Source organism: Bactrocera oleae, chromosome 4 (genome assembly GCF_042242935.1).
Source record: "Bactrocera oleae isolate idBacOlea1 chromosome 4, idBacOlea1, whole genome shotgun sequence".
Lineage (NCBI taxonomy): Eukaryota > Metazoa > Arthropoda > Insecta > Diptera > Tephritidae > Bactrocera > Bactrocera oleae.
Window position 1 is genome coordinate 74,895,931 of NC_091538.1, and position 25,446 is coordinate 74,921,376.

The window sequence follows — 25,446 nt, forward strand, 5'->3', positions numbered from 1 at the left end:
TGCAATGCCTTAATTGAAACCTTATCTGCAAAGTGTTACTTATGTTTGTAAGTATGCCAAGCCAAACCTACTACGGAGATGAATGATATTGACAAATGCTTACAAAAAGAAGTTTAAAGATGGTAGTGGATCTTAAAATAATGAGAACACTGCAAGAAACATTTTTCAAAGATTCTCAATTATCAGCTGGAATAACTCTCGTAATAAAGAAACTAACTCAGGTATAAAATTAATGCAGACAAATTTAGAAAATTTGAGCTAGATACTGCAAGGGAACTAACGTCCAACACGTATTCCTGGTATTATTTTATTCCCGCTACTGAGTCTAGGAAAAAGGACGTTGAGATGTATCGACTGCATCATACACGAAAGAGCTCACGGGTCGCTTACTTTTGAGCTCAGATTCTCTGATAACTAGTCATAGAAATTTCCTTGCAAAAAAAGTAAATTTAATGAATTATATTAGAACTTTTTTATTCATTTACCAACTTAAACTATTTAAGATAAATTAAAACTCGTTATCATTACAATTATTTCTAATAAATCTTGTGACTTTAATTAATAAATAAACTAGTCAAAAGCAAAGCAAAAGATTTTGTGATTTTTCAATAGGTGAGAGGCGGGATAGTGGGAGAGGAGTCTGGAGAGTTCCATTAAGGGTAATATTACAATTATATAAAGCTAAGAAAAAAATATCGCCTTGATATTTAAGTGGAAATATTTTTGGCCATTTTTAACCACTGCGCTGCTGTGAGTAATATGTTCCTGCTAAAATTCATCTGAAACACAAAAACCAAAAAGATGAATACAGGTAATGATTAAAGTACTAATTAAAATATTGATTTTTGACAAAATGACGGCTTTTGTGAGAAATTTTACACTTCAGAATGGCTTGAAAAATCAAAATTACCGACAAAATATTATTCCTATGATCATTACCTGACAAATATTTAAAGGTCGATCGATCCAGCCGTTTCGGAGAAATTTTGCTCACCTATGTCTATACTGTCTATGAATACATTGTTTCGAGATGAATTAAACGCCCCTAAAGTTTTTTGAGCGGATTACATTGCCGGATCAACTTCGGAGAATTTTCTCAAATATGTGTACATTCGATATATACATATGCAAAAAATCGGTTTTTTTGAAGTTCACTAGTGGATATTCCCCTTAAAACAAATTTTCCAACAAAAAGTTTGTGTTCCGGTATTATTATTTTTAGCTAAACCTTTTGCAGCCCAATGATAAAATCACTCTTTTGATTTTGAGCCATATGCAGTCAAACATTCGAGTATATCACCCTCCTAGTCAACTTTTGATTCAAAGCTTTGGCGGTCATTTACCATCGAAATCTTTTTCGAAGAAAAAATTTGTACCCACATTTAAAAAGCGTCGGTTTTGGAACGTGGGCTTACATTAAAATAGACTGCTTGATTCGTAATTTCAACAAGGTGAGTTTGAACTTCTAGTAACAAGTTTACAGAAGATGTAGTTATTATTTTTTTCACGAAAAAAAATAAAATAGATTACTTAGTGAAACCCAAAGTATATGGTTTTATTTATAAAATTATAAGACTACTTTATGTTATGATTTTTATCCATTTTTTTATTACAAATATCGTCGAAAAACTTGAATAAAGACTTTCATTATAGTATTCACTAAGAGAATAAGGGAGCCTATAACAAAACGAGGAAAATTTTCTAGAAAATATTTATTTAGTTAGTGATAAAAAATTTTATGCAAAACGTAAAACGTTATCGAAATATAACTTTTTACACATAGGGCATTTCAGATATGCCGTCTCACGTCCGAATTCGGACAATAACTCTTTAAGTCCTCTTATTGCTGACTTTTTACCGTAAATATCGATAAATTCATGAGGTATCTTAATAAAAGTCAGAGATCGTCTTTTTTAGAAATAATATGTTGTGGTGACAACAATAGATAACCGAACTTCCGGTGGACTTTTTAGTGTCTATATCGGTCAATAAGTAAGATGCTTACGCAAAATTAAGTAAACGTAATATTGGGGCACGAATTGCCGCAACTCCCACATATGTTATTATATACTTGTATAATAATTTTATTCCAGCGGATTTTGTACCGAAGATGTCGATCAGTGTGATAGTTATATTCATAAAGTATATTCTAGTTGCAAAACATGTTCTCGAGTATTTTTGCTAAACAAAAGTTAATGAAATCAGTCCAGATATTCTTCCAAACCCAATATACAGGAAATAGTGATTTCCATTCATTTTGTTACCTCATCTGACTTAAACTCTTATGTTGGTGAAAATATGTGATGATTTAAAGAAATTAAGTATAATGACTTCCGACCATCTGGTTGACCTCTTTTTGATATATCATACATACCTTATATTACTAAATTTAGACCTTTGGAATGAGTTTATATTTCATTTGAATTAACTATTTTGAATTTCAAATAATTATTTCGAACACGACGCAAAACGTGGTAGTGAAACTAAGTGAGTCTACCAGCTATAATTTAAGTTAATAAGATGCCAAATATGATTGTGATCCAGTCACGATTTCATCGAATAATGAATATTGAATTTTTACGAAACACCCGAAAGGGATAAGCCTTTTTATTTTTTTAAAATAAATTTTTAATATTTAGATGTTACAAAAAGAGAAATTACATTACATAGTAAGAGGATTGTTAAACAGACAGGCTATTTGAACAGGCTCTAAACTTAGAATCTTTCAAACATAAATTAGTTAGATACAAATATTTAGAAGCGATATTGTTGTTTGTTTTAAGATATTTGTATTTACTCTTCATAAATTTACCAATTTTAAACAAGTAATTTTTCTCATATGACGAACTTCACATATGACGAACTTCACTTCACTAATTGTTATATATTGTAAATATATAATGTATATATATATATATTATATTATTGTATAAACAGCTTTAATTCAACATTTAACTTTTATTCAGTTCGACTTATTCACATAACAATAAAAGGGTTTGATGCTAACTAATAATATATATAAGTGTTATACAATATAAATATTTTAAAAACCAAATTCGGGGGTTCCTATTCTCAACATTACCCTTTTGTCGCTTATTATCGGCACATTATCTTTTGGTGTCGGTCATTGCGTTAACACGTGTGACACGACTGCTACAGCATCAGTCAGAAATTCATGAAAATAATTTCAAAATGAATAGGAATGCCGAATTGCATACAGCGAGCGTGACACCCGAGCACGATCGGGTCCCTTTGTCTTTCCTCGTCCTCCCATCGATTACAAAAACCGGTTTGGCCGACAAAAAAAGACCTTTGTGAACATAGTTTTATATAACCGAGGCAAATTTTCATGTGTGATAAAATTACAACTTAAATCAGTGTTGCTACAGCATTGGAAATAAATATTATCTAAAACGTAAGCGAATAAGTTGCACCCCACGTTTCACGATATAAATATGTATGTATGTTCGAACATTCTTTCGAAAAACGTGTAATTTCAATTTAAAACATATTTTGCACTTCAAAATTTTATATCACAATTTTTATTATGCACTAATCAAAAAATTAATGAAATTCTATGAAAAAAATTTCCCATAGTGATAATATGGTTCACAATTCAAACAACAGACATTGAAGCTGCCCTATACATACATACGCATACATATCTAACTATATGTACATACATATGTACCACGTTTAAACCGACGCACCTCAACCCCAATTGAAATGTTTCAATTTGTTTGTACTTGCGCTGTGAACTAAACTTTTTTTCCGCGTACTAAGCAATAGAAGCACTCTTTATTTTCTCCCGGTAGGGATGACAAATATTTTTTCGGGCAAATTTAGCTGTAGAAAATAATAATAGGTAAGGCTCTCGCTCCTGCGAATTTACTTACATTTAACTATTTACGTATAACCCCATGTGCATTTTGAATTCTTAGTTCTGTGTTTACTGATTCAAAGAAAATTCTATTAAAGAAAAAATCCATTACAATAAAGAACAAATCGCATATCAGAAAATAATGATATACTATGGGTATATTTTTAAATAAACCAATTTTTAATATATACATGTGTATTTTAAAGTATCACTTGCTTATACATACATATGCCCATACATATATCCGTAATTTTTGCCGTATTTTCCATCAGCTATGTATAGTACATTGACACGAAATAATAAACTAACGAAATATAATCAGAATTAAAATGTATCTAATTCTTCATTTTTAAATTTCACAATAGGCAAACGAAGGCAAAAATGTAAACAAACAATTTGACAGAAGAATAACCGCTTTCACAAATAAAAACAATATTTTACTGTCGCACTCATACAAAAATTTCTTGTTTAGCCAGAAAAGTTCACGACAAAGCTTCGGAAAATCAACCCCTAAAAGATGCTGCTCAAAATAGTTTCGGTAGGCTATGTTAGTGTAATGGATGCTGTGAGAGTGTTAAGTTTGTTTTGTGCTTTTATTGACATTGTTGCTGGAGCAATGCAAAGGTAATATAACACAATTCTCTCATATGTGGCCTTATAGTGAAATCAGTAGCATCCGCTTAACGGCTCATCCCATACACTCACATTAATACTCGTTTTATAAGTTTATTTTAGCAGATTTACCCGGTGGTATGTAGGTGGCACCGAAAGTATGAATACAAATAGTTAGACTCATGCAAATGAATTTTAGTACGACGTCGACAATCGAGAATAATGTTGCATACTGTTAGTTACTATTGCAGCAGCGGCAAATTCTTACAAATTCCAAGTATACTCTTCAAAAATTTATAATTATAAAGTGTTAGTGATTTGGGTTACTATTCAAGTGATAATAGAAACAATTAATAACACTAAGGGAGCAATAGTAGCCGAAATGATTTGATATACCTACTTTCTATGCTTCTTCGGCCTCAGATGCACAGATGTCGGTAGCTGCATATATGCATTGGTAAACACATTCACTAACATACAATTTTCGTCAATAAATAAACGTCAACATCTTGTCTGATAAGTTCGATGAGACAACGAAAGTCACCAAATTTATTATGTATTTTTTACAAAAACCTAGTAAAATTGTCAGACTCATAACGTTTATTCGAAATAAGCCTTCATAATTGATTTAATACAATTTACAAAATGCTTTTAATGCCAGTTTATCAAAAAATATGTATATTACATGATTTCGTTTCTCATAATATTGCAAAAATTAACTTACTCAAGTCAAAATTCGGAAGTGCCTAATCTACTTTTTCATACCTCATAAAAGTACTAAACATTTCGAGATTTACCAGCACTTCCGCACAATCATTCAATTTGTTATTTAATTTTATGTACATACTTGTACATTAAAGCGCAAAATATCAGTCCTACAGCTAATTTAAACTGCACACACGATTTCATTGCGCAACAAAAAAATATGTAGACACATACATATATATTTTTATATTTACTAATAAGTTTGTACACTAACTTTAGAGGCCGTATGGAAAATAAGCTTAAATCGGGTTAATAGAGAAATTAAGTACTGTTCGGTAGTGTTCAAATTTTGAACGCAACATTTCCGTTTGGAAAAATTATGTTATGCAATGGAAAACTCAAAGTTTACGTCCCAACCCAATTTTTTGTATGTTTCTTATCGAAATTTCTCAAATGAAGCCTTTAACTAACTTTTTAAATCGCTATGAAAATATAAAGAAGACAAAACGAGCTCTCTGGCATTTTGTTTTGTTTTGTTTTTTTTTGCGGGTGAGGGGGTGGAAAATGCCTTCCGCATCATCAGTGCTGTCGTCACAGCAACGGTATGTGCCACTTGCAGGTCACTAAAAACCCGCCCTCTAGGGAACCGTCGTCCACCCTGGAACCGCCTTTGCAATACTTCAGGGTGGCGTTCCATTTTCCTCATTGAGAGATTTACATCTACGCACCTGCATCCAGGTCCCGCTTTTTGCTGCGTAGCAAAATTTCTGCGAATTTCTGGATAATAGACCAGTTAGCTTCGCTCTCCATCATGACGCTGATTAAGTTGTTTGCGCTTATTGGACCGACCAGGTCTTCTACGGCGGTGCGTTCCCTTTGCCATCGCTCACATTTAAAGAATGTGTGTTCAGCGTCGTCTTCAGTCGCATCGTTGTATAGGCATGCCGGCTCTTCGACTTTTCCCATTCTGTAGAGATAATTTTTGAAGTATCCATGACCGGATAGTAGCTGCGTTATGTAGAAGTCGACTTCTCCGAATTTTCGACTTGTCCATAAGTTTAGGTCTCTTATAAGTCTGGCCGTCCATCTGCCGCGACTCTCATTCTCCCATCTTCGTTGCCATGCTGATATCGTGTCTTTCTTTATTTGGTCTAATGCGCTCTTGTTGTATTCCGACATTTTCTTTAGCTCCCACAACTCTTTTATGGTATTACGATTTTCAATTATTTTCAGTCGAAGTTTGATTGGTGTTGTCAACATAAAAAATGAATATTTGACAGATAACTAAACAGATGAAAATTTTGAAACGAAAAATCAAAACAATTTAATTAAGTTATTGCTCACGAAAATGTGAATAATTATTAAAATGGATATTACTTTTAATTTATATTACTATGCAAAAAATGTTGTCTTCGTGATCACTCAAATACATTCGAACTTCGTAACACCAAGTAAGCCAAAGTTACCCAGTAACCACAAACTCTTCATTTCCTTGCTTCCGGTAGTTATCAAGAATGCATTTTAAATGATTTTAACTTTGGGATGAAGCAACTTACGATATCTATGGTTGTTACAAAATGTGCTTTTAAATATAATATTATAAACACCATATTTGTGCACTGTGCATAAAATACCAATACTTCACAAATTTAATTTTGCGCAAAAATTACATTCCTAGCAGTAGTAGATTGCATCAACTCTTCATACCATATTTGAAACACTTCTCACGGTCCCTTAATTTTATTTTAATGTTTCCCAATTGTTGCTTGTCTTGTCCAGTTTCAGACGGTTACTCCACGAGCTCAACAAATTTTTCACCTTTCATGGAACTGTACATACTAACTACAATAATTAAAATAGTTTGACATTATAAATAAAATATTTCTTTTTACCCATTTTCAATTATTATTATTTCTTAAATAAATTCATTAATGTTCAACTACAATTGCTTGTTAACAGTTAAAACTAAAAAACAGAGTTGAAAACCGTAATATCAAAAAAAGTTGAAGTTTGACAACACTTCACAGACATTTTTTTTGACGGATGGAGTTGAAAACCATAATACCAAAATTCAAAGCTTCAACTAAAATGCAGTTGGGTTGAAAACCGTAATTGGGGCCTTTGTTATCGACTAGGGAATGATTAGATAACTAGCTCCTCAATTAGCCTTATCTAGCCTTAGAGAACGGCCCACCGAGAAAACATTATTTCTCTAAATGAATATCAAATATGAACAAATATATAATAAAATGCTTTAAATTCAAATGCTAATTAGATAAGCAAAATAAATTTAAGACGTTTGTACACAAAGCACGATGAGGGAACTTTCATTTTAACCACCACTGTTAATTGAATTGCATGCATGTATATGACTTTTTAGCAAAGTAATATTAAGGGAAAGAATAAATAAATTCATACATTTCCTTAATAATTCACATATGTACACAATTGTACACATACATGCATATGTACATATAATCGTACTTGTCCTTTGTTCTCTTAAAAACTTTACATTGTGCACTCTCGTATATGTTTGAAGTGGTCGACACTTATCCTTCATAATGCAATTGAACAACACCTGCCTCCCTTATACATATTGATTAGTTAACATCATGCATATGTAACAAAAATAAAACGGGCAAGACGTAGGTACATTTAGTTTTTGGAATATGGGCGTATTTGTACCTATTTCGCTAGTTTATAATAGCTGAAAGTTTTTTAGTGAATGTCCCCTACACTTATATAAGTAAGAAGTACTTCGACTATTACTCCACAATTACTTAGGCAAATAACAGAAGGTAAGGGTGTATTAAATATTACCTTAAATTCGTTAAAGTATAAAGCTTTTTTTATAATGGCGAAAAAAAAATGTTCTTACCGCTTTAGGTTAGAAATACTTTGTTCCAAGTTTTATCAAGCATGATCTAACGTTCCTACATAATGCATGACATGTTTATGTCAATTCCGCATTACTTAGCATTTGAAGGTGGAACTGTACTAACTATATATAATCATAATAAGTATATATTGTATATTAATCTCTTTGATTTAATCACCTTCACTATTATTGTGAATTTTTTGGTGTTTCGCCTCAAACTGGTGTTGTAACAAGACAAGATGAGTTTCTATTCAGACTTAATCCTTAAGCTGCATTTGAATGCGATATTTACATTCCTCTGAGTGGTACAACCGTGCTTAACCTTTCTATTACGGTGACAGCAGTTTTGGAACTGTGTTGTAACTTCAATCGATTCATTTTACATACATTTTTTATGTACATTTATGGAAAGTTTATACAAAAAGTTAAATCAGAGATCTTTCATAATTTTAACATAAATATAAAATACAAATTTAAAAAATCCGCAATTGCGTTCTGATATTTTCCAATTAGCTGCTTTGCATTTGTTGCAGTAACATTGGTGCTGAAGAACAGATTTTAAAGCTGCTTCTGCGTTTTCGAATTGTTAAGAATGAAAAACACATACATAAATACATTAGTTTGCACGCAAGTAGATATAAGCTTTTATAATAATAATAATTAATTTTCATTTCCCCAAATCACGGCCTACCAAGTCAAAATGTAAGCATTTATTTCATAAAAATTTAATATTTTTGTGTGTTTTTTTTTTAAGATAAATATAATTATTTGCACATGCATATACACGCAGTCTCTCTTTTCCCCATTGTAAGAATACACATTTACTCTGTTTTAAGCTTTACATAAGTATATAGATATGTACGTCTCTAAGTTTGTAATCGGCAATAAGACGTGTCGATGCTGATAATATTTATTTTATATAGCCCGTTAAATAATGCGTATGTACTTTTTATTTAGTATGCTTTTAAACGTCTACCAGGTAACGCCATTAAGTGATCGTGGATGAATCGAGTAACGTCGGTCTGTAAAATTATATAAATTTTAACGAATTAATGTCCAAAGTGAATTATACGAGTCCATATACAAAATTTAAATTTCAATAATTTCATTGCAAGTCATCCGTTGGCAAATTTAATTCAGTTACTTAATAGATTATTAAATTATAATAAGTAGGATATCAAGGATCTAATTAATAAATTTAATTTTGATTTAAGCTTATATAATAACTTAAATAATAAAACTATAATATATGAACTATAATCGCGAATATTCCATACAAATTCGTAAAACACAAATATATAATTAACTCTTTTCCTGAGGTGTTTCACCTTATGTGTTTAAACGCGGACATACATACATATGTACATATATAAGTACCAGTATATGCATATGTAGGAATGAATGCAGTAATAGATTGATGCATATCAATTCGGTAACTGACGTACATTTAGCTACATATAACCGCAATAAGCTCATTGTGCACCTACTTATACGAGAGAGGCTAAATCGAACGGCTATAAAAGATATACATACATATGTACATACTCTTCGCGCATAAAAACACATTCCATATGTTCCTATATTGAGTGCGATAAGTTGTTGTACTTACTTATGTATTAAAATAAAACATTCATTTTATCACAACGTTGAGTATCATAATTATGTATAGATATTTCGGTTTAATTTTTGTTTGGAAGGTAGTGTCCTGCTTACCCTAATTTTTGTGTATTTTTGAGGGATTTTAATTGATCTGCTAATGAGAAATTTTGTACATATGTATAATTCTGTATAAATACTTTTAGATCCGGCCACGCATTGCTGTGGCCATGGTATACTTGTACATTAACTTCTATTATAATAAACTATTAAATACAATGAACATAATATTTACGAATAATGCTGTAAACGATATTACCGGTATAAGAATCCAAGGGATTGTGCTTGAGGTTTACTTTTAAAAATGATTGATACAAATATTTGTCAATGGACAATTTATTGCATTTCCAAAATCTAAACCGAAATATAGACAAGGCGAAAAGTGAACCAATGGGAAACTTTAGCCTTCTGAAAATTGGTCTGCGGCAAAAAAAACCATTTCTTTACTAAATTTCCTAGTCAAAATGGGTGACTCAAGAGCATTTCCGGCGATTATCGTTGCCTTTTAAATCTTGCATTGTCCTGTGCAGTGCTTCAAGTAATTTTTTACTCAAAATTATAATGATTAATGTTTTTTTAACATATGTTTATGTTTAGAAATGCATTTTTTAATTGTTTTTACTTTTAAAATAATTGACATATAAACTATCCTATCTTTTAAGCTGAATTAAAGTGATACAATGTGCTTAATTTTACTAATATCGGTTCAGTAGTTTAAAGGGACACGTAACTTTATGTAGATAATGTTTTTTCTTTCGATCCCATCCCTTCCCTAACGATACAAATTACAACTAAGGAAGGGTTAAGTTACGGCATATGAATTTAACGACATATATATATATAAAACATGGAATACATACTTGGTATATTATTTTATTATAATTTTGATGATGATATGATAATGAACTCTCTTAACTTATGTACTACATTTTGTTTTATATCCTAATAATTAAAATATTGAAATCAGCCTGATTAACAAATATCAATAATATAATAATAATTAACATATTCATCATACTAGTGTTATGAGAAGGTACACAGATATCACTAAATTTTAAAACCGGATGAAAATATATCAACCCAAACATTGCCGGTTCTCACAAGGGCTCCTTTTCGAAAGAGGCGAATAAAGATAAAAATTATATAATAAATAAAATGTTTTTCTGGTTCAAGTTGCCGGGCTCATTTCGCTCGTGTGAACGCAGTGAGCGACACAAAAAGAGAGTTGACCAATAATGAGCGACAAAAGAGTTCGTATGTAAACCCAGTCTTTTGGCGGCAGAAATCTTCGTCTTACGTCCAGTACAACAATCGAATTAAAAATTATCAGACGTGTATGTACGTATTTAATTTCGCGTTACTAAAGAACTTTTGGGAGGGTTCAGTAGTGCATAATCAAAAAGTAGCGTGATCTCTCATATGCAAAATTATAGTTCTAAACTGCATTTTAATTTCTATATATGTACATACTTACATACATTTAATCATGTCGTGGCAGAAATTTATTTGCAATTCAATTCAATTAAGGAACAAATTTCACATTCAATTAAAATTTTACAACTTTTTTCATTTCAGCCTGCATTTTTCTTAAATTATTTTGTTTAGTACTCGAGTTCGAGATTAAAATGATTTGGGTCGCGAAGCCATAACTAAAAAATAGGCGGAAAAGTGAAAACATATCTATTTAAAATTGGATACCACCGAACAACATTTAACCGTCCTTTCTTCAACAATCAATAAATGTTAAGCATAAGGGAATCTTTGTTTAACAACAAAATATACAGTTAAATACATATCTAGTGTAAAACATATCGAAACTAAAATGACAACAAATCAAACAGATTTGCATCTGAAAAAAATTACTGGAAGTGAATATTTGGATGCAGGAAATGTGGAAGGTAAATAATAATATCATCAAAAATAACAAAATTGTATCAAAATCCATATATTACATATACATATGTATATTACTGTGAACCCCGGTAAGGCCCAATCAAAAAATGGCTGGATTTAACACAGTTTTTCAGTTGCTTCAATTCAAAAGATAAAATCTGGATTTAGTTCGTATAACGAGTTTTTCTTATTCTCTTACTTCCCATTCCATATTTCCCTTAATTCCCTTCACAACGGAATCTTGAAACTATTATTCATTATTAAGTTGCTTGCAGCCTACGTCAATTTAAATCAATTTTGACAAGTAGTTCGTGTGATCAACTCGACCATTTTTTAGTAATAAATTTTATTTGGTAATATTATTAAAAAGCGAAGATTTGGAAAGCTAATAAACTTCCCGGTTAGTTGGCATCCAGAATCGTCTTATTAACTAATTTATCCTTAGCATGATCGTACTTTTAAAATGCAACAATATTAGAGAACTCTCCCTTTTCAATTGCTTTTAGCAAAAAGGATGTTACAGAAATTGATCTAAAAAAACTAGTCCGACTGGAAGATGAACACAGGTAGTCTATATCAGCGGTGCTCAAGTCATATCTAACTTGGCTCCGGTTGGTTCCGAACAACATCAAGTGGCTCCGTTTGGATCGTAACAACATCACTTGGGGGTTGTTAAAGTATTCCGTGACGCTCCTTAGGGGGAAGAAGAAGACGTTAATGGTACGATTTGTTACTAAGGGAGCTGGAAGGTGTTTTGTCTTTTGTTGCGTTTCTTTTGGATTAACAAACAGGTATCAGCAGGATGTTTACATTTATAAATTAGGCGCAAAGTTTATCGCCTATCCCAAACCATCGATTGCCAAAGGTAAATCTCCTCGATAGATGCGAGATATTTAAGTGTGTTTTGTAATCTGACTTTGCCCGTTAATCTTTGTTTACCTGTAAAAATCACGTGAAAATGCAAATTGCAATTAGCAATTGTTTGCTATGTGTAAAAAAGCTCATCGGAGCAAAACATCAAAGCAATGCCAAGAAGAAGTGACCGAATACGGATTTGAAATTCCAGAGCTGCTGAGATTACAGCAGTCTAATTGTTGAAACAGATATACATGTATATTTTAGTTTTAATATTGTATTCATATACGAATGGAAAATAGTAGAAGAATAAATAAAATAAAATTTTTCTCTGTACCTTACATGGCTTGTTAGATTATTAATATAATTATTTATGCGTTTAACAAGTTTAAGTTTTAATGAGTTATAACACATTTTTTGGTCAAATGTGATTTTTCCGGCGTTGCGTAACAAATGATCTCAGGAAGGGGGACGAACAGAACGTTACGATTTGTTAGGTGGAGGGGGAAGTTGTCACAAACAGCGAAAAATCGCGCTACGAAATACTTGAACAACCCCTTAGAACAAACACACTTTTTTTTAAGAACAATACGCAAAACTATCACAGCCAGCAAGTTGACTTGCACTGGTGCCATCTGGTTCGGTGTTCACTTAGCTATAGAAAACACTGCTCTATTGTTAGGTCAGTTGAAATATAGTTTTGATTCGAAGTATTTCTTGTCATCCTGAAAAATATTTTGCGGTAATTTTTATTTATGTTGTTATGTGGTTCCGTTAAATTTTTTGGTCACCCCTAGAGTAGCAAAAATGTCGTCTATTCTGGCTACTTTAAAAGGTTTGATAATTTTAATAGCACTGACATTCATTTCGAGCAAATATTAAGCAACTTATAAACCCAAGAGCCGGAGATGTAGTATATAGGTACATACATATGTAATGTACACACAGCCATATTTAAAACTATAATTAAAATCTAATACTAAACTAGAGATATAAATCAGAAATATATATATATATACATATATTCTTTATTTTATTTAGCTCAGTTTTGTAAAATTTCCTTATAATATTTGTTTAACAAAACTTTGCAGAGATCAAACTGTATAAACGTCGTTGGGTCGTTTTATTCCTGTTTGTATTTTACTCGGGTGCTAATGCTGCTCAATGGATTCAATACAGTATTATCAACAATATTATTGTTAAGTAAGTTTTCTTTAGTATACTGTATATATTTTCTTTTAAATGATTATTAAATGTTCTAAAATTCGAATTAATCGTTTGCATTGACACAAGCCCCTACATACATGTAGATAAATGTATAATATAATGAAAGTACAACACTAGTGAAATATGCATACATAGCTACAGTTTATAACACCTAATAATTTGTCCATACTGCTGTTAACTTCTAATTATATTTTTAGGTATTATGGCATTAATGATAAGTGGGTGGATTGGACTTCAATGGTATACATGATAGTTTATATACCCCTAATTTTTCCGGCGAGTTGGTTTCTTGATAAAATGGTAAGAGGAAACAGAAATTAAAAAAATGTATTTTATTCGGTTCAGGTACACATCACACACAGTCATTAGTAATACATTAAAAAGTAATAAAAAAGTAGTTAAAAGATAATTTAGTTTTATTAAAAAAAACTGTATATCCAATTTTTTATTTAAAATCAATTTTAACTCTAACGTCAGACAATTTTATGTTTACATACCTACAGTTTCCGCCAAACTTAAAGCACAAAACTTACCATAGTGCTATCCAAAAATATAAAGGTTTTAACAATTGCAAAAGTAAGTTTTTCTTATTATTTGAAATATTAAAGAAAACTGAAAAATGTATGCAGTTAGATGTGCATGTATGTATGTAGGTGTACTTTGAATACCCGTTTAAGCCTACTTCTTGTTCCCATGAAAAATTATTTGCTACACAGTACTTTTTTAATATTATGGAACGTAATTGAATAAAATATTTGTTTTAATTGTTGAAATTGAATTAAAAAATTAATTAAACGTAAAATTATGAATTAGATTTTTGGCTAAAGTTAAGTTTAACAGATCGTTTTTGCAGCACACTTTTGTATTCTTTAATCACGTACCATAATATCTTAAAACTGCGTTGACACACAAAGAATTTTGTTGCCCAAACTCCCAGTTTGTTGGCGAGAAGGTCACGAGGAAGGATGAAGAGCACCGAGTTGCTTGTGCTCGGCCAACACCCTTTTTATTCTTGTTCGTAATAGTTCGCTGCTGCACAATTCGGCATATAATTTCATTTAGAAATTCTCTCCAAGGTTGCAATCGCCCTCGGATTCGAATGAATGCTTTCAATATGTTCGGTAATTAGAATTTTAACATCTGCTTTTTGTATTTTATATGCAAATATGTATACAAGAATGCATTATGTACAAGTATATTATATAATATGTATAGTTTTGTATATATTTTATTTATACTATGTATACGAATTTTTAAAAAATGGTGAATAATCCCTAGCTACCGAATCCATTCTGACAAGTTAGAGTCGGTTCAAAAACAATTTTTACTTTTCGCCTTAGCGCATTTCCGATGGGATTCTAGGGCAAGTCTACCTCCATACACTAGTCGTTTAAAACTTATTAATCTACCTACACTTTCTAGTCGTAGGGAAATGCTTGGTATAATATTCTTAGTGAAAATCTTGAATGGAACAGTTTGCAGTTCTTTTCTCCTGTCTGAAATTAAATTTAATATCCCGGTTCGCCTTTCGAGGCAGTTTAGACCTTTACTGCTAAAATCCTGTAGATCAAATTTTTTCACATTTGACTTATCTGACCCACTTTTCAAAATTAAAAAGACTTTATTGTTTTCTCTTAATAAATGAATATGTAACAATTTATTATATTGTAACTTGGATCTTAGCTGTTGAAATTTTTGTTTCTGTAGCTGAGCAGTTTTAGATCTCAACACTTAAAAAACTCTCTTGCCTTTTCTGACTCGGCTAATTCCGCACGTATGCGGATTGCGCCCCTCGCGTCGGTTGGGCGGGAGGAGGGTAATCGTTAGGTTATTAATTAAAAAAAAAAAATTAACTAGTGGAAAATACTTTTCTACACCGCGTATTTAAAGCGTACCAGAATTTGAGGACATGCACAGCAAAAGATAATTTTATAATAGAGCAACAAAAATCTTCGTGTATGAACCTTACTTATCTTACTTGTTACTTTCAGGGGCTACGGATAACAGCATTGGTGGGCATTGTTGGCACATGTGTCGGCTCATGGATTAAAGTATTTTCTGTACAACCGGATCTTTTTTATGTCACATTTATTGGTCAGACTATTGTCGCGTTAGCCCAGGTTTGTATTCAAATGACAGAATATCATATCCAATCCTATTATAGTTACCTAATTTGTTACATTTATTACCATTTTCAACATTCACAATTAGATACAAGATTGTTTTTAGGTACAACGATCCTAACATGCCTATGTTACAGTGCAAAAATGGTTGAAATCGGATTGCAACCACGCTTACTTCCCGTATAAGACCAATTTAAATTCCATCTGATTTTTTGACTTTCCAGTATACAAATCAAGCACTAATGAATATATTGAAATACATCTTTGCAATAAGAGTGCCTTCAAGATATGCCATCTCAAGTCTAAAACTTGTCAAAATCGGGCCATAACTGTTCAAGTCCTCATATACCGAAGATGTGGACCCCAGTGTCCATGGTTGATTTTTTACCGAAATTATCGTTCAATGTATGAAATATACAGCATTTATCGGCTAATATGTGAGTTATCTTAATAAAATAGAGAGGGCGTGGTTTTCTAATAACGGTGCAAATGTGTGCTTAAAATGGATTAAATCGCGTTAAAACTTGTCCTAGCCCGCATTTAGCTTTTATCAGGATTTTCAAAAAGGAGGATTTTCAGGATCCGGTTGACTTTACTATGTGAGGTACCTTAATGAAACACAGAGACATATGTAGTAATGCCAAAAATAGATAAAATTAGGTCAATACTACCTCTATCTCTCATGGCTTTGTGCCGTATATAAATAAGATAATGTATGTTTAAATATGCAAAATTGGTACACGAATCACCGTATAATACATATATGATTTTCGATATTTCTCCGGCTTTGATCCTTGTCAGTTGCAAAAGTATAAAATGTTCGGTTACACCCGACATTAGCCTTCCTTACTTTTTACTATAATTTTCTATGCTATTGTGTAATTTTTTTAAATTTCATTTGAAGGTATGCGTTTTGTCATTACCCGCACGCATCGCCGCCGTTTGGTTTGGACCTCATCAAGTATCATCAGCGTGTAGTGTGGGAGTATTTGGCAATCAAGTAAGTATTTATCTAATTCAATTATGATATAAAGCGTATATATAATTTATTTCATAACGAATATTACAATTTTAGTTGCGAACGTTACAGTGTAGTATTGTAGGAAATTACTCTACTTACTTATGCTCGTGCATATAAGAAGATAGTGAATATATGAATATATCGGGATAAAACTTTGCACAAATAACATAGTATCTCTAATGTACCTATACCATCTCGCGTCTAAAAATTGTCAAAATCGAACCAAAACTATTTAAGGGGTTAGGGGTAGTCAGAGGCACGAAAAAATAAGAGTTTTCAGTAATTTTTTTTTGCTATTAAATCATGTTATTTTACAAAAGTAGTAATATGACATTATTATACAATGTTTTGACTTGAAGTCACGATTTTTTTATTTTTTTATTAGATAAATATAATTTTAATTACTATAGTTATAGCAGTCTGTGTTGACCCAGTTTCAAAAAAATGTCCTTGCGGTGACAGTCATAAGTCCTTGGAGATTCATCTAAAATCAATCGAATAAAAAAAATTAGTTTTATAAATAGATAATCCTGGGCTTATTCGAAGCTTTTTTTTCAAAAATTATCAACTTAATCTTCGAAATGAAAATGTTAAGAAGCCCATAAACCCATATAAATTCCATAAATGCATACATTGTTCCTTATTTAGTTCTTTCTATTGGATGTTCAAAGCACTTGAATTGTATTTTTAGAAAATATTTTAAAAATGTTTTGAAAAGAAAATGGTAAATGGCAATTCTAAGCAAAAGTGATCACAAATATGAATGTTCTACCGGGTTACCTATACAATTAACATAGGCACATTTACAAGTTTTTAATGGGTGAACATATGTATGTACATAAGAGACTATTTCTATACACAATTTGCGTAGGAGCACACACCACTGATCCAACACTAACACTCGATTCAATATAAAATAAAAGTAAGTGGCTCGATAAATCAATAATTTTAGTTTATTCCGCATTTACTGGCAATGTATTTTACATTAACGAAATTAAATATATAATATAATAAATGATATTATATTTATTTGAGGATGGAATCGAACGCAGTGGGGGGTCGTATCGAATTGATGCGGTAGCGCGCAGGAACTGTTGTCTTAACGAATGTTGATGTGGCGCTCAGGCCCGTAGACGATAAGCGAATGTTTTCGAATGTCTAGGATCGCTGTATTGGCGGTCTAATAAGCGAATGTAGATTTAGCGATGATCCCGTCCTTTTTTTTAGTTGTACAGGTGCCGTGTTATGGTGTGTTGTGTTGTCCTGTGTGGTGTGGTTTCATCGGGTGGTGAGAACCTGTGAATGTTCTCAGGTGTGGTGTGTTGCATTAGGGTGCGCCAGTTGTTACTGTAGAGAGTGGTAGTACTGAGGCTTAGCTCATTTAAACATTCTGGGCCTCTTAGGTGAATATTTTGCCTAGTATTACACATATTGGCGGTAAATGATGTCATTATTTTGCCTTGCTGCTGGTAGAGTAGCTGAGGGCGCAGAATGTTAAGTGTAAGAAGCGATTTTGGTTTTAGTCGATATGAATTTTGATCTACCATAGGTATTGATGCACGATGTAAGCAACTTTATTTTGCGTGTTTATTGATTTACTATTTTGATGACTGGTTATTATAGTAAAGGTATATGCGTTTTTGTGTTTATTATTTTAATTGGCGGTTATTTTAAATTTATTTATTATGGCTTAGTAAGGATAAGGAGTCGCTCCACGCCTGGCTCAGATATGGCCAAAATGGGTGCTTTGAAAACATACCCTGGGACTAGGGCTGTGAAATCGGAGGGATCTTGGGAGATTACAATGTTTGGCCGAAATGAGAACGGCTTCATTTCGAGTTAGTAATATGGTAAATTCGTCATAGTTAGATTTGTAAGCTCCTTTTTTTTCACGTGAAATTTGAAGCTTTTACAACTTATTTCCATAAACCACCGATATCAGCAGGGTTTAGATAGATGTGATAAGTACGACCTTTGCTTTTTGTAGGTCTAGGTGCGTCACTGTTTCGAATTGGGAGTCCCTTAACTTTATTTTTAAATTGTTTTATAATTATGAAATTTTAGGCAACTATGAGCCACTATAGTAAGATAGGTGTCGATGTTTCGACTTTCTAGAACTATTATGCTGCGAACACTATTATCATTGGACGTGGGCGATTGTGGCCAAGAATCGGGAGATTCGAATACCATTTGGATTGTTTGAGAATTGGTGAAAGCCATCTTGCATGAATACTGGTCAGATATCACATTCAATTGGATCTCCTGTATTTATTTATTATGTTGTACTACCCTTTTCAAATTTAAGGAAATTAGTGGACAACAAATTTTCTTTTGGAATATTTAGTAATATATTGGGATGATTTGGTTGAATTATATATATTTGTGTTTTTAATACTGGGGTTGTCAGAAGAAGCTCTGGCTTGGTTTTTTGTGCCAATTTTTAGAGTGTTGAAAAATTGTGGCTTTGGTGGTAGTCGTACGACGTACCGGCCATTATTTGCTTGCTATTTATGTGATAGCTTGGAAGCATTTTAGTAAGTTGCGGTAGGACTATAGCTTCTGCTACAATTCGCATATTCGCTTGAGGGGAAATTAGGGTAATGGGGCAGATTTTGTGTGAGTTTTGGACTCCTCTTCCGCCTATTCCCGTAATTTCAAAATCGGATTGTTTTGATTGCAGTTTTAGCCTATTTTGTGCCCTAGACGCTATGAAGGATTTTTGTGATCCTTGGTCTATTAAGGCTCTTAGTTTATAGAGTTCTCCTCGATGTTCGATGGAGATGACAGCTGTGGGTAGTAATACCCTATTTTGTATTTTGCTGTGTAGCGTTTGAGTGTTTTGTACCTTTGAGCAACATGGTGTCTTTTGGGAATTTTCGGGATTTGCTTTTGCAATTAAACCCGTGGTTCTTTTCTTATAAGCGCTGCTTTGGGGTGAGCTAGGAAATGTGCTGTAATGAATCATTAAGTGGTGTCTTTCATGACAACAGAAGCAATTATATTTGCTGTTACAGTCTTTTTGTTTTCACAAAATTGTTCCTATCGACAATATTTAATTTTTTGAATTTTTCGCATGATTTAAGCTTATGCCCTCCTGTACACAGTTCGCATGACGTTTGTTTATACTGTTCGGATGTGAACGATTTATTTTTAAAAAAGCTTCTATTTAAATTGTTGTTACTAGTGGTTTGGGGTCTATTGAAGCTTCTGTTGAGATTGTTTTAAACGTTTATAGTTCTAACTAGTTTTTTATCTACCCTTTCATATTGGGTAGTTAGAAATTCTTTCATTTGTTGCCACGTGGGACATTTTTTCCGAGATGAGAGCGATTGCTCCCACAAAAGTAACGATTTTTCTGGTAATGCTACGTTGGATACATTTACCAGAATAGGGTCCCAGCTGTCTGTGGGAATATTTTGTGTCGTCATTTAGTGCGAACTGTTTGACGATGACGCCTGCTTGACCTTTTGTTTTGTATCGGAAGTGATAAAATGTTTGTGCATTCCTGTTTTCGGCTTTTTCAACAATTTTGCTTGTTTCAAATGTTTGTTTGTACACGTGTATGTATATGTGGATGTACATATGCATATATTTTTATGCCACTGCCCCCGTATGATCTGTCACCACACTTTTTTCATATGTGAATATGTGCCACTGCACCTTTTTTGTTTTAGTTATATATTTTTTTTTGGTGTCACTGCAGTTTTTCCTTTCGTTATATATATATGTCACTGAGAATTTTTTTTTTTTGTTTGTTAGTGAATGATACCGAACTGTACTGTAAGCTTTTTTGGGTTTGTTAAAATCCCATAGTGCCTTTCACTAGGGCTCGAAGCACCATGACTATTTCTATACACAATTTGCGTAGGAGCACACACCACTGATCCAACACTAACACTCGATTCAATATAAAATAAAAGTAAGTGGCTCGATAAATCAATAATTTTAGTTTATTCCGCATTTACTAGCAATGTATTTAACATTAACGGGTCAGTGGGGGCCAGTTATTACCGGAGAGAGTGGTGGTACTGAGGCTTAGCTCATTTAAACAATAAGTATAAAAATATTTTACAAGTAAGTGAGTGTACATTGGACATCCACTTAGGCGCAAAAAGGCGCACCAATGTCAACTGCATTATAAGCATCAACAAACCCTTGAACAACGCTTTTATGAAAAACTGAATTTCTGTCGCGGTGTTATCGTATCCGTAGAATCTTCAGCAAGACTCGAATGAAAAATCTGGTTTTTTGAAAATTTACAGTCCTTGCTACTAAATCCCGTAGTTTGCTAACAAATAAATAATGTAGAATATCGTGCTATTTTACCGAACGCAACTTTCCTGATAATAGCAGAAATCGTCGTTTTCTCCTGGATTTTCCTACCTATATGAAGAAAAACTTTCTACGTCTTACTAACGCTGTCAATCTGTAGAATGAAGAGAAGATTCGCCGCAGAGAGTGACATATACGAATCGTAAAAATAAGTTATGGCAGTTCCATAATATGATAGTTCCATGAACTCACCGCAGCTGCAAAAAACTTTGCAAAAAAGTGTTTCGTTGATGTATCTGATAAGTTGTCCAATGAAGCTATTCACCTTAGAAACGCTTACGATGCAAATTTTGAAACCAGTCTTACTCCATACATTTTACCCAAATCTTTGCATAGCTTTGAAAATATTTTGTTTAGAGCTTTAGCAAGGATCAACAATTTTTCTCGATCATGCTTGTCACAAGGCAGGATTTTAGGATTAGCTAGACTGTACCTAGAGACAGAATTAGCGAATAAGTTGGATTTCCAGACAATTATCGACGCATTTGCTGCCGCAAATAATTCTAAATAATTGAGGATTGGAGGATTTTAAACGAAAACTTAATCATGATAATCAACATATTTCAAAGAACCGTTTTTTAATTAATTAACACTCTACGTCGTATTTGACATATTCTTCAAAAATATTGAAGTAGTAAGTGGGAAGTTAGTTAATAAACTTTATAAGGTATTAGAAACATTCCTGTAGATAAAGGGCCCCACCTTTTTACCCCTGGGTCCGGTTTTTCTCCCGGCGGTCGTGATCAGAGTTGGCAAATAATATATAGCCTTAAAACAGAAAAAAAGTTAACTACGGCTTTACCAAAGCTATATCCCTATGTCATTGGTCCCAACAAATGATTAGCTGAAGGAAAAGAACGTGTACACAGTGTTTCAGATCGATATCTCAAAAACTGACCGACAGACAGACATTGCTAAATCCACCCAACTCAATTTATCTATATATATATATATATATATATATATATTTACTGTTATTTATCTGTTCAGGGCATAAAAAGGTGAGCATTACTCCGTTCCCTAATAATCTTTTAATATAAATCACGTTCATTATGCTAAAAGGTTAAAATAAAAAAAAGAACAACATTGGAAACAAAGCTTGTAAGTTTATGTTGTCGATTAGCATTGTGGGTCCGCTTGTCCTTTCGAAAGAGAATCGAAGTGGGGTCGCGCTCTATAAAATAAGTTAACAAACTTGTGTAATCAGTGCATAACCTCACTTAAGAACTAATGTTGATTTTTTAAACACTATTTTCATAGTCTTGTAACATGTGCAAATGATTTGTTTCCTAAACGGTTGCTTGTAATACCAGAGAACATACAATACTAGGGGCAGTGTTGACCCGATTTTATTATTTTTTAATGTGGGGTTCATCATCTGATTAACCCAATTTCACAGGACATGAAGAGGTGATAGAAAAACTTACTCCTCAAATATTTCTGAATATGACATACACTTTTAATTGATGGTTCCCAGAATAATAGAATCCCCCAAAATAATGAATAATATTAAATAGGCGTGGATATTGATATATTTTATATAATTTTGTTCAGATATCTCAAACACACATTAGGGTGTGTCAAAAAACGAATGTTTTTTTATTTCGCTTGGTACTCCGAAAAATTGGTTTGTTCTCACCAAATATCAGCTCTTAATTGTAACGGGAAGGTCCTTCGCTTCACCGTTATCTATTTTTGCTCCACCAAAAATTTTATTTTCTTATTTTTTGTGTTTTTCTTTAATAGGCATTGATGTTTGACGATGAATATCTCGTAAACGCTTAACTTAATCGAAAAATTGCACAGACCATTTTTGTATAGCAGTAAATTTCATACAAAACTATGAGTTTTGCAATTTAAACTGATGTTTTTTTATTAAGTTATAACATTAAAAAGAAAAAAACAAATTTGTCTTAAAATAGTCAAACATTAACCGTTAATATCTTTTAAACGGTAAAGCGGTGAACTTTCCCGTTACAATTAGAAGCTGATGTTTGGAGAGGTACCAGTTTTTCGGACATATAAGCGTTTTTTTCCCCCACCCTAATACACACACATTTATGAATTATATCAATTTCTCATACAACTGAGATATTTGATATAGACACGCATTTACATAGTATAAAGTCTATTAGGGGAATAAAGATCTTCATAATCGGGATATGAGTCCTAGTACCAGGTATGGACCTATTATATGATTATTAGTACCAAACTATGTTATTCTCAAAATGACTTATTTAATTTAATAAAGACAAATAGAAATCACGTTGATCCATTTTGTATCAATTATGTATAATCACAGATACTGCCATAAGAGATCGTATAATACTATTTGACTATATACATACGGACTTATAGTTTTATTTATGAATGTATGTATGTACAAATGTCTATAATTTTTAATATATTTAATAATATTATTTTTGTTAACTTTTACTATTCATTTCCAGCTTGGCATTGCTGTTGGTTTTGTGCTACCTCCAATTTTAGTAGGAAACTCGGATGATCTAGAAGTAATCGGGAGTGATTTATTATTTATGTTCTACTGTTTCGCAGGCTTTACAACCATTTTAATGGTGCTGATGATATTTTGTAAGATGATACTTCTATATCCAAATATTTATTATAAACACTTTTGTTTCTACTGATCTTTTCAATCTCCGATCAATGAAACATTTTTTATTTTTCCATATATATTTTTTTCTGCAGTAAGCATTAACCGGTATATTGTGATATTTCTTAGATCAACACACAAAACAATAATAGGAATTAGATATGAACTGTATACATTTTACAGTTACAACGTCTCTCTAACTTCTTTTGCAGTGATCTTTAAATTATGGCTTTCATTAGCTCTCTAAATTTTAATTTTTCTAAGTATTAAGATGGGCGCGCAAAATTTGGACAAGTCAAGACATCAATTAGTCAGCTGGATATAGCCGAAAAATATGTTCGTAGCCAGACTGTTGTGATAAGTCTAAAACTCAAAGCACTCTGTGCTTAAAATTGAAATAAAACAAATATGGAAAGGCTAATCTCGGGTGTAACCGTACATTTTACACTCTCGAAATTTGTAAGGATCAGAGGCGGTGAATTATTAATTATTTAATATTATAGGTCATAAGCTCACTTAGTTCTATTACAACATTTTGCTTTGTTTATATTAAAATAAACCTAATTAATTCAAATGGGGTATATGAAATATCAACTAAACCAAAGTGACTAAAATTGGAATATTGTCTATACGAGAAAGAAGTCAATAAACATAAGAATGTATTGTATTATGTTTAAGAAAACATATCCACTTAATTTCATTACAATATCACACATTTTCATCAACATAACATAACATAAACGGTTTCAGGTCAGGTGGAAAACCGGAAATCAGGTTCGAGAACATACATACGCAATTTTATGAAGACAACTAACGCAATAGCAGATATATTCGACGTACAGTCTCTTAGAATTATTAAAGTCATTATATGTAGTACATGAAAGCTAAGGTAATCATAGACCAATTCCACACATTTTCAGCATAAAACTATAATAAATATATATTATATTATAGGTTCACTTAATTTTGCTAAGATATTTTACATATTGACCGAAATTGAAATATTATTAACATAAAAGGTATTTTATGAGTGTCATAGATTTACCAATATATTATATGTACATATGAAGTATATGGTACTAAGTCAACCACATATTGCCAGATTTTGACAATTTTTAGACGTGATATGGCAAGCCTTGTACGCACTATTTGCTCAAATTCTTATTTCGATATCCTAAATTATCTTTACACTGATTCTTATAAAACCTTTAAATACCATCTTAACTGTGAAATTTAATGCTTCTAACGTATTTATTTAATGAGTTATCGCACTTTTTGTAGTTTTCAACATAATCGTTATATGGGGTTGGGCATGCATTCGATTTTACTTTATAATTTTTCTTTTAATGGCATTTTGGGAGCGTTGCAAATGGTCAAGTCTTAATTCGCCTGCACGGAATAACGGACAAACATACTATCAATCGAAATTCAACGCTTCTCGCCATTCTGATCATTTTGATAAATACAACTCTATATCTATCGCGATTAGTTTTAGGTATTACAAACAACAGTTTGGTTAACGATAATATTATACTTTATCCAACATGCTTCGAGAGTATAAAACATGTACATATGTAGGTGTATGCACTTTTTTTGATTGTTTAATATTCAGTGCTATAATTTTCTAACCTTAATACTTATTATATGCAG

At 32.1% G+C, this 25,446-nt stretch overlaps 1 protein-coding gene and 1 long non-coding RNA gene across 4 annotated transcripts in view; one reads left to right on the forward strand and one right to left on the reverse strand.

Annotated features, from left to right (window-relative positions):
* Positions 1-25,446, forward strand: part of HisT (Histamine transporter) — a 47,635-nt gene that overhangs the window by 18,063 nt on the left and 4,126 nt on the right. Inside the window, exons 1-7 of one of the 3 annotated variants that reach the window (XM_014243941.3) lie at positions 4,689-4,949; positions 11,307-11,629; positions 13,571-13,682; positions 13,904-14,006; positions 15,698-15,826; positions 16,734-16,829; positions 23,633-23,774. In XM_014243941.3, the coding sequence (XP_014099416.1) occupies positions 11,554-11,629; positions 13,571-13,682; positions 13,904-14,006; positions 15,698-15,826; positions 16,734-16,829; positions 23,633-23,774 (658 nt within the window). In that variant the 5' untranslated portion in view covers positions 4,689-4,949; positions 11,307-11,553. Of the gene's footprint in view, positions 1-4,688; positions 4,950-9,012; positions 9,096-11,306; positions 11,630-13,570; positions 13,683-13,903; positions 14,007-15,697; positions 15,827-16,733; positions 16,830-23,632; positions 23,775-25,446 lie in introns of those variants that run through there. The other 2 variants (XM_014243871.3, XM_014244087.3) reach the window with 2 other exon arrangements.
* Positions 3,559-4,479, reverse strand: LOC138857138 (uncharacterized). The gene is made up of 3 exons (XR_011396130.1): positions 4,107-4,479; positions 3,897-3,969; positions 3,559-3,846 (listed from the first exon to the last, which is right to left on the reverse strand). It is a non-coding gene; the product is annotated as an uncharacterized lncRNA (long non-coding RNA).